General features: G+C 42.4%; 2 protein-coding genes across 2 annotated transcripts; one reads left to right on the top strand and one right to left on the bottom strand.

The window, feature by feature from the left end:
• Nucleotides 1–2,507: 2,507 nt before the first annotated feature.
• Nucleotides 2,508–3,485, bottom strand: LOC127750968 (uncharacterized). The gene is made up of 3 exons (XM_052273776.1): nucleotides 3,210–3,485; nucleotides 3,126–3,160; nucleotides 2,508–3,069 (listed from the first exon to the last, which is right to left on the bottom strand). The coding sequence occupies exons 1-3, from the start codon at nucleotides 3,483–3,485 to the stop codon at nucleotides 2,508–2,510; spliced, it is 873 nt and encodes a 290-aa protein (XP_052129736.1).
• LOC113211058 (uncharacterized) lies at nucleotides 3,236–10,515 on the top strand. Its single transcript, XM_052273780.1, has 2 exons — nucleotides 3,236–4,714; nucleotides 9,477–10,515. The coding sequence occupies exons 1-2, from the start codon at nucleotides 4,039–4,041 to the stop codon at nucleotides 9,545–9,547; spliced, it is 747 nt and encodes a 248-aa protein (XP_052129740.1). The 5' UTR covers nucleotides 3,236–4,038; the 3' UTR covers nucleotides 9,548–10,515.
• Nucleotides 10,516–10,695: the final 180 nt, after the last annotated feature.

The raw sequence follows: 10,695 nt of genomic DNA, 5'->3' as shown, positions 1-10,695 counted from the left end.
TTTTCCGTGATCATTTTGATACCCGTATCTCAAAATGTGTAAAAAATTCATTTAAGCGGCTTTGTTTGCATGTCCCAGAGGTGAGCGGTTTTGTTCGAGGGTTGCAGAGGTAAGCGGGTTTGTTTCCAGTCCTCGGAGGTAAGCGATTGTTCTTCTCAGGTGTCGCCGGAATTTTTACGATTGGACGCCTCCTTGTACGTTCGCCTTTATGTGCAAACGTGGTCATTTTCACCGTATTTTTGTCGAAAAACACACTCTAGCACCCAAACGGTGCAAGAGAGAGTAAAACGGACAAAATTTTCGCTCACAGGACTCTACTTTAACGAGTTACCCCTTAGAAAACCACAAGAAAATGATCGTTTTATACTTTTTGGACCAACCCCTATTTCTCTGTCACCCCCTTTCACCCCCCTAGGGATGGTTGCCAGGATTCGCACCAGGCGTTTCGTTGTCCAGGAGTGACCCCTAAGATAGCCTGAAATTTGTAGATCTCTAGCTCACCTTCTTCCTCTTACACGGACGACGGACGGACACGATAGCGGTTGCATAAGCCCGCTTTAATGCTTTTTTAAAAGCAGAAGGGTGGGCTAAAAACAGAAAAGTTACACAGGAGCCTTTTCATAGCACAGTCGCCTTTTGTGAGTAAAACAAACCCCATACGCCAGCCATTCCCAGAGCTACGGACGGATGTTCCCATACGTTACGGATTCAATTGTCACCACCTGGGCCTCTCCTTGTGCCATGAATTCAACTCCATTACGGATTAGCTTATTCATGATTAACAAAAATGGCTGTCGCCACACAGTGCTTCTCTCATTGCGTCCCCATCAATCCGATGCATTTCCTCCGTTGGCGTTGGCACCCTGCCTATCTGCCACCACATCTCACGTGTACCCTCTGCATGTGCTATCAGTACCAGGTGTCTGCGCGTTTGCGACAGTACGAATAGCAAAACTTTTATTTCTTCGGGCAAATTTTCCCAAAAAAGAACCGTGACCCGCCGAAATGAGAAAGTCGATGCCTCCTAACGACAAAGTTCGATCTTCAGCGGCACGGTTACACAAAGTTCGATCTTCATCGGCACGGTTACACAAAGTTCGATGTGCAGCGGCACGGTTACACAAAGTTCGATCTGCTTTTCGCCGCTCGCCGAAGCCGCAAGTTTAGACCTCTACTACAGTCTTGTTGTGATAGCATTCAATTTTTTCTTTGGAGTATGTTGTTCTTTGATCTTTAACAAACATGAAGCAGTTTTTGCTTTTTTTCTATCTCCAATATTGACGAGAATATGAATTTATTTAGGCTGCGCTGCAGAAACCGCCGGTATGTAGATCGAACTTTGTGTAACCGGGCCGCCGCAGATCGAACTTTGTGTAACCGGGCCGCTGAAGATCGAACTTTGTGTAACCGTGCCGCTGAAGATCGAACTTTGTGTAACCGTGCCGCTGAAGATCGAACTTTGTCGTTAGGAGGCATCGAAGTGCTCTGTACTTGTATTTTTATTTCCAGATTCCAGATTCAGACGTAATGATTGACCCGTCCGTCATGGTTTGGATCCCCGTGTGGCAGGCCATGCACGACCCTGACATTTTTCCTGAGCCTGAGCGCTTCGACCCAGACCGCTTCACCGAAGAGGCCAAGAAGAGCCGACACCAGTACAACTACCTGCCCTTCGGAAAAGGACCACGATTCTGCGTTGCCGAACGATTCGCAATTCTTGAAATGAAGCTGTGCCTGGCTGGGCTATTGCAGCAGCATGAGTTTGACGTCGGTAGTAAGACTGACGTCAAGCTCAAATTGGATCCCAATACGCCCGGTCCCACGCCACAGAATGGTTTCTGGCTTCACGTGACAGAAAGGCAGACATCAGCCTAATGATTACTCGATCGAAGGGAGTTAATGTATGCAATTAAAGCCTGTAATGATAACTAGTTTACTAAATGATTCTTCTGATCTGAAAAATGGAGTAGTAGTCATTGTTACAGATTTACTTGATTTGACTTGAATTTACTAATTCTTGATTCAATAGAATCATGTCACTTTCTGACAGAGCGTTCAGGGTAGACTTGTCAAATGAAAGAGTTGTTCATGTCTGAAGGAAGTCTTTACTAGAACTGAAGTAGCAGGAGTGGATTACATAAAAGGAAAACTAGTAACTGCCAATAATGAATTTTGAGTGTGAATAAAAACTAATGCCAACTATAACAACTTTCCCCCTCTTGAATTGAATTTACATACAAACAATGAATTTTTGAAGAGAAGTAGTAGCAATGTACATAAATCAAGGGAGGAGTTCATTAATAAAAGCAAAGCAAAAAGTTATACAATCAAAAGGCAGTTTGTAAAAAATACAAATCATAGTTGATAAGACAATCAGAGAAATGCACAATACAAATTGTAAAATATGTTTAACATATCAAAATAGTTAATTGAAATAGAGAAGTATTAACATGAAAAAATTATTTTTATTTAAAAAATACAAGTTAAAAAAATGATTAAAAAAACAATCACAGTTTAACAAAGTAATCCCGGTAGCGGGAAGGCAAACCAGCATTGCGCTGTGGTCTGCTAGAAGGTACAGCAGTTTGAAATAACTTTCTCGGCGGCATTCTCTCCGCAGAAGAAGTTGGATTAGAAGCCGTCAGAATAGGAGTAGCTTTCGCAGGAGTTGCTGACGAAGATTGCACACTTGGAACTTGTGTTGCAAGCTCTCCCGGTGATGATGCCACAGGAGTAGAATTGTTGGCAGAATTTATCACGGGAACTGGAGTGGGATTTTGAACTAGGAATTGTTCATTTTCTGGTATTTCAATAGCAGGTCGAGGTAAAGCCTTCAAGCTAATTGGTTCAGCCAGTGGATCTCGGTCAAACAGGTGCTCTGATGAGGTATGCCTCAGTCGGCCGTTCAACTCGATGTCATAGTAGTTTTCACTCACTTTCTTCACAATGCTAGCAGGCTTGTAAATCATTTGCTTTTCTACCTCGACTCTGACCCAGACTTTATCACCAGGCTTGAATCTTCTTTCATTCTGGTGAAGATTCTTGATCTTTTCTTGTTGAGACTGTATTCTGTTTGAGAGATGCGTCAGGGTCAGGGGATTTAATTCCGAGAGGAAACCTCTGACCTTTCTCTTGAGAACCAGCTCAGACGGAGTTTAGCCTGTGGTAGTATGAGGAGTATTCCGATAAGAGAACAGAAATGCACTGACTTGATGTGCAATGGTTCTCTTACTAGTCTCTGGACCAAGTAACTGCCTCATCAAAGTCTTCTTGAAGTTCTTCACCATGTTCTCTGCTTGCCCATTGGACGCAGGATGAGTGACAGGTGAATGCAAAAGATGACATTGATTCTTCTGTAGAAATTGACTAAACTCTTGTGAATTAAATGGTGGACCACTGTCGCAGACTAACTCGTTGGGTAAACCAAACAGAGCAAAAAGAGTTCTTAGATAGTCAATAACATCAGTGGCAGTAGTTTTCGTCATTGCTTCAACGAAAGGAAATTTGGAGTGATGATCCACTTCTACAATAAAAGTGAGACCATACTTCTTGGCGAAATCTACAAAGAGTCTTCTCCAAGGTTGTGTAGACCAATTCCATGGTCGAACTTGAACATCTTTTCTCGCATTCTGCGTGACTTGACATACACCACATTGCTTTACTAACTGCTCAATATCCTAGTCAATGTTTGGCCAATAAACATGGCTCCGAGCCAGCTGCTTCATTCTTGTCTCTCCTGGATGCTCAGCATGGAGCAAATGTAAAATTTGCGGTTGCAAGGCATATGGTATAACTACTCTTGAGCCCCACAAAATGCATCCATTTTCCATAGAAAGCTCGAGATGTTTTCTCTTGAAAAATTCGTAAGCAGGATCTTGAGCAGACTCATCAGTCCATCCATATTGTACAAAAGCCGAAACTCTTGCCTGGTTTCAACAATTCGAAGACTATTGCTTCCTCTACGATGTAGACTTTGAAGAGCCGGATGACGAAGGATTTATTGCTCATAATCGCAGAAGAGCTCTGTTCTTGTCAAAGATGGGACCCGTTGCGCATGCCACCCTAGTAAATGCCTGTTTGCCAGACCGACCAAATGAATATCCTATTGAAGAGCTAAGCGATGTACTCCGCGAACGTTTTGAGCCGCCATTCCTTATTCCAGTCAACCGTTTTCACTTTTCACAACGAGTTCAAGGAGAGCAAGAATCCGCTTCTGATTATTTTGATGCCCTAGCCACCATGGCAGAACGCTGCAATTTTGGAAATGGTCGAGACGAAGCAATCCGCGATCGAATAATCACCGGCATCCGTAACGACAGAACAAGGGCCTTACTTCTAGATGAAGTTGAACTGACTTTAGCTGATGCCAAGCGTATTGTTCAACAGTCAGAAACGGTTCGAGTTCAAGGAAGGGCCTTGGCTCAAGCTCTCCCAGTTGGAAGAGTTGTAGCCCAACCAAACCAACAGCTGAAACAGAAACCCAAGAACTGGAATCAACCAAGAAACCCAAGTAACTTCAAGCAACGGAACTTCAATCAACGGAACCCCAATCCATCAACTTCAAACCAGAAGCAGTGGAACCGACGCTACAGATGTACCAAACGACATGATGGAAGAACCTGTCCAGCAGTAAACTGGATCTGCAGCAAATGTAACAGGAAAGGCCATACGGCTCCAGCCTGCAGAAGTGTCAGCAGGGTCAATACTATTCGAGGTGAGCAACCCCAACAACCACTCACCAATCCTGCCAAACCTTCTGCTCCTTCAGGTTCTAATTCAGTTCCTTTAAACTCAATTTCCGTTGATCGAGAAGTTAACAATCTATTTGGTTTCTTGGATACCTGGCGTAACAAGCCACAATCCTAGTCATTTTTGTGATATTGCATTGGGCTGGTCCCACTCTTAGTTTTTAATCACATATTTTATATTATTTATTACTATTTTTTACTTTTATTGCGTAGGCTAATTAATTTTAATCATGCATTTCTTAATTAGGTTAATTAAAATCCCCTTTAGGTTAGGCGCCTTCCTATTTAACAAACTAGCTAGTAAAATAATAACAAGGGACATTTACCATGTCTCAGTGGGTCAAGTGACTAACAGTCCCCCACTCCTAATTAATTTGCTCATTAATAAAGTGTCAACCACAGTTGAGGTGGACACTGGTGCTCACCCTGCGGTGATGCCTTTATTATTATTCAAACAATTATTTCCAAATTTCCAACTGATTCCTTCCAATGTCAGAATGGTCACTCCAGCCGGTCCAATTTCCAATGCTGGTGAAGCTCTAGTTCAAGTGACCTTCAATCATAAAGATCATCAATTGCCTTTGCTTCTCTGTGATAATACACCAAACTTCACCCCGCTTTTAGGGCGAGTTTGGCTAGACTCTTTAATTCCTTATTGGAGAGATTTTATCTGGGATACTAAACCAGTCAACAAAGTTATTCAATACCCTTCTATTCATGAACTAACCCTTCTATTTCCTCGTGTCTTTGACACTAAGGCAGATACAGTTATTGAAGGCTACCAAGCTAGATTAACTTTAAAGGATGACTACAATCCCGTTTTTGCAAGAGCCTATACCGTAGCCTTTGACCTAGTAGATCCCTTAAACAAATTGTTTGATCAAAACATTACCGATGGCAAGTTTGTTCCTATAACTAATTCGGCTTGGGCTTCTCCTGGCATTATTGTTCAAAAAAAAGATGGTGGAATTCGGTTTTGCACCGATTTCAAAAAAACTCTAAATCCAAATTTAAGGGTTGACCATTACCCCTTGCCCAAGCCCGAAGAAGTCTTCGCCAAACTTGCCAACGGTAAAGTTTACACATCCTTAGATCTTACTGATGCCTATCAACAACTAGCCTTGCACCCTAAGTCACAAGAATTGTGTGTGGTAAATACCTACAGGGGTCTATTTAAATTAACTCGACTTATCTATGGTGTTTCTAGTGCGGCAGCAATCTTCCAATCTGTAATGGATTTAATTTTGTTAGGTCTCAATGATATAGTGTGTTATCTTGACAACATCCTCATTAAGGGCAATGACCCTCAAGATTGCCTCAACAAAACCCTACTAGCTCTCGGGCGTATAGAAAAACATAATGTTCGCATCAAGCTTTCCAAGTGTGATTGGTTTGTTAATCGCCTTGAATTTCTCGGATTTGTAATCACTCCCGAAGGGAGGTCTCTCCAGGTTTAACTACTGCAATAACTAACTTTCCTTTGCCAAAGGACCCTAAGCAGGTTCGCTCTTTTCTGGGCATGCTAAATTTTTATTGAATACTTTTACCTCAATTTTCCACCTTAGCAAAACCCTTAAGGAAGTTAACTGAAGAGAAGACCCCCTTCGTGTTTGATAGTTGATAGGAGAAAATTAGCTGTTTTCCGTCTGTTTCGAGGACACCTGATAGAGTATGAGAAATCTGTTGAGATTCAAGGTACTATGGGTCAGGGCCTATCGAATGATACCCGTGTCAAATTTATAGCTTAACTTAGTAAACCACGGCAGCCATTTATAGAATGTCCGACATTAGGGACTGAAAGTGCTGTAATTTCAGACACGTCTGTACTTTGAAAAAAACCCATGGTTATTTTTCCGCACAGGGTGCGAAATTATGCTTAAAGGTAAGGGAGGATGGGGCAGTGTGTAACAGGGGCAGTGTGTAACAGACCTCCGTATTTCGAATATGGCACGTCCGGAACCAAATGTATATGTTCTGAATGACTAAGGTCGTTTGCAATCGAGAACGCCTTGGTTGGGGAGTTGTAACGGCGGTGAGAGGACGGCCAAGTTGTGCTCATCCGATTTTTAGGCAATTTTCATCAAATTACGACATTGATCTTTTTGGTTGAGGTCGTTGGGTTACAAACACGACGGGTTCTACTAACGTTGTCCGATGTCCTTTTATTGTGCGCTCTGCAGCGCTGTCTTCTTTTAATTACCAGTGACTTAATATCGGCAGTAGAGGAATAGTGAAAATTCCCAGGTGTTCCTACAAGATTGGGGAATACATAGCCGCACATAGTTCATAAGATAGTATCCTTTAAAGCTATATTTACGGTGACAAGGAGGTTACTTAAAAAATATTTATTGGATTGTGCGGTTGAGACCACAAACTAAAATAATATGGATCCTTACCTTATGAATGCATTTCACTTCATCAATAATCGGTCCAACAACACTTTGGGGAGGGTTGAGTTGTTTGATTCACTAACAACAGTATAAGAAATCCACAGTGAAACTTTGCTCTTGCTTTCTGAAGGCAGTATAGTAGCACTTACCCCATCCCTTGTTTTGGTTGGCAACTGGGGTTATCCCAGGTTATACCCTGATGGATTCGAGAGATGGGTTTAGGATGGCGCCTCTCTGAGTGGTAGCTAGGGACGTACTAGGGATGTGATATCCTAATATGTTTCAACATGGAAGACCTAAGGATAACCTATGGATATCCTAGGGGTACCTGTTAACAGGGATTCCGTGGGGATACTTGTCCCACCTTTCCAAAGGATTGGCTTTTTGTATCCCTAGGTTATCCTTCCGCCATCCTCCTTTTCTCCCGCGAACATCCCTGGGATGTATTCCGTGGAGATACCTTCCCCACCTGTCCCTAGCGATAAGAAAGGAGTGGCTTTTTGCATCCCTCGGTTATCCTTCGCCATCCTTCTTTTCTTCCCCGAGCATCCCTAAAAAGTCCACGCCTCCGATGCTCCCCTGAATATCTACCCGGACCCCCCTCTTTGCCCGCGCGGACAAATACAGAGAAGCAAATTAAATGGTATCATTGGGTGAAGGCATAAGTTACACACATGCTTGTTAAGAAAATTATGACATATATTGAAACAAAACAAACAAATAAAAATTTGAAGCTTTGTGTAACAGGTGAAACATTTGAAAACAAAACAAATAACAATTTGAATCTTACTGAAGAATCAGTCAAATTATATATTAGTATAGGATGATGATCCTAAAGCACTTGCATGATTATAATACTACAAATTAATGTGTAATATGACACTTAAAAACAAAACAAATAAAAAAATCTGGAACTTACTGAAGTATCAGTCAAATTATACTAGTACAGGAAGATTATCCTAAAGCACTAGCATAATTAAGTTATTCAAACAAAAAAAAACAGAACTGTAACATGCCTCATGGCTTGCATGAGTTAAATCTCTAATCATATAGTCATCAGTCTTGATAGATTTGCAAACAGCCACAATAAAATAAAAATGAAAGGGTAAACGATATTTGAAAATATAAAAACAGTTTTAAGGCTGCAATTTATTGAGGTGTTGTTATTCAATATGCCACTGCTGCTTGTAGAGCTCATATCTGAGAACTCTGCTTCCTCAAGATTATTATAAATGTGTTGTTTGTCTCCATCAGCAGCAAGCTCTTTGTTGAGCTTAAACGTCTTCTTAGGGCTTTGAGTATGTTTCTGCTTACTCTTGCTCTTTTTAGAAGAGCACCGGTCATCCTTGTCCAAATCATCATCAGTGCCTTTCTTCTCAACAGATTTCTCACTCTTCTTGCGTTTCTTAGGAGAGGGTCGGTCATCCTTGTCTGAGGCATTATCAGTGCCTATCTTCTGAACAGATTTCTCACTCTTCTTGTGCTTCTTAGGAGAGAGCCAGTCATCCTTGTCTGAGTCATCATCAGTGCCTTTCTTTTCAACAGATTCCTTATTCGTCTTTTCAACTTCTTCACTTTTCTTCTGAGTCTTCTTTTTCTTGCCACCCTCTGCTGCTACGGCATCTTCCTCTCCTGGAGGCTTCTTGTATGCAGCACTGGCGACCCTTGAAATTCTTGACCTGATTTCACTCTCTCCTATGACGACTTTATAAGTCCACTTCATGTGCTGCAATATAGCTGTTGAGAAGAAATACATTGATTAATGAAATCCAATCACATTAAATTAAGAGGGCAGAGGCCACAATGTCTTTTACTTTACTGGCTTTCTGGACAGAATTTTTACAGACAAAATGGAATTATTGATAGGGCTCAGTTTTATCAGAAAGAGGAACGGTAATGCTATCCAAACAACCAAATAATACAAGTTATTTTGTTTTAAAAAAATAGTAATAATAGTGTTATGCTTAGTTTATGATAGATAAACCATAACTTGACAATCCCCGCCAATCAAAATTGTATTATTAGGTCGTCAGTTAAATTTTATTAGATAGTATTAAAGTTTCCCTTTCGCGGTCTCTTCTCGCCATGATTTGGGAGAAGACACGAATATTTTTGCGGAGGTCACAGTGGTTTCCTGTGACTAAAGGTCGAATAAAGGCACACCAACCCAGAAATCCGAAATTCTGCCTAAATAACGACTGCTAGAAAAGATTTTCCAAAAAGTGACACTATGTGCCCCACCTACCCTTACCTGATCAAGAGAGAAGAAACTACTATTGTTTGTGAGCTGTCTGTTGAAGACCTGATCTGTTTCCATAACAATGCTAACCAGTTTTAGGTTCTGGAGGACAAGCTGTCATCACTTCAAGATCAAGGATCTCGGAGAGGCTCATGAGGTGTTGGGTATGAGGATCAACCGAGACGGGAAGAAGAAGACTGCCACTATGATCACCCACTTCATCTTGCTTGGAGAAGCATGGACTGCTGGACTGCAACCCATCACACTGATACCGGTGGAGCCTGGGATGAGGATGACACCAGAGTAAACTCCACCTGCTGACCCTGAGTATCCTTCACGTTAGATTCTTGGCTCAATCATGCATTTATTCATTGCTAGCAGACCTGATCTCTCCTTCTGTGCAAGCGCCTTGAGCCAGTTCTCATCTGATCCTAGACAAGAGCATGTGGCTGTTTTGAAAACGGCACTTCGCTACCTTAAGGGCACTCAAGGCTTGAAACTTGTTTATGATGGAAATCTAAATGGCCTTTGTTCTTACTCAGATGCTGATTGGGGCAACGACCAACGACCATGACCGCAGATCCTACCCAGGAAATTGTTTCACCGTCTGTGGCGGAGCTGTGAGCTGGGAAGCCCGCAAACAGAAGTGTGTGGCACATTCATCCACCGAGGCCGAGTTCATCAGCATCTCTGAATGCGACAAGAAAGTAGTGCATCTGTCACGACTGCTGGAAGAAATTCTGGGGCAGAAAGTAACTCCCTGTGGCCATTATTTGTGACAGTCCGAGTGCTACCAGCCTGGTGCTGAATCCAGTTTACCACAAAAGAACCAAACGACGCGTCCTACGAACAAAGTTCGATCTCCCGGCGCGCCGTTCAACACTGTCCGATCTCCGGGCGCGCCGTTCAACAAAGTTCGATCTCCTGGCGCGCCGTTCAACGCTGTCCGATCTCCTTTTCGGGGTTTGCAGTGAGGTGGAAGTTTAAACGCCTCGTACGTCTGTTCGTCAAGATCATGGCATATTATTATTGGTCCAATGCGTTGCGTAATCTTTGAGGATCAAATAGAATTTATAAGTTTCATTTTAAGTGAACTATCAACGAAGATATCACGGATTGAAGCCTACGGTGCAGATAAAAGCTGAAAAGGAGATCGGACAGCGTTGAACGGCGCGCCAGGAGGTCGAACTTTGTTGAACGGCGCGCCCGGAGATCGGACAGTGTTGAACGGTGCGCCGGGAGATCGAACTTTGTTCGTAGGACGCGTCGCAAACATGTTCGATGCCTTCTAACGACAATGTCCGATGTGTTGCGCTCC

The sequence above is a fragment of the Frankliniella occidentalis genome, unplaced genomic scaffold (genome assembly GCF_000697945.3).
Source record: "Frankliniella occidentalis isolate FOCC.00 unplaced genomic scaffold, Focc_3.1 Scaffold299, whole genome shotgun sequence".
Lineage (NCBI taxonomy): Eukaryota > Metazoa > Arthropoda > Insecta > Thysanoptera > Thripidae > Frankliniella > Frankliniella occidentalis.
Note: the sequence above shows the minus strand (reverse complement) of the source record. Positions and strands in the feature narration are given on the sequence as shown.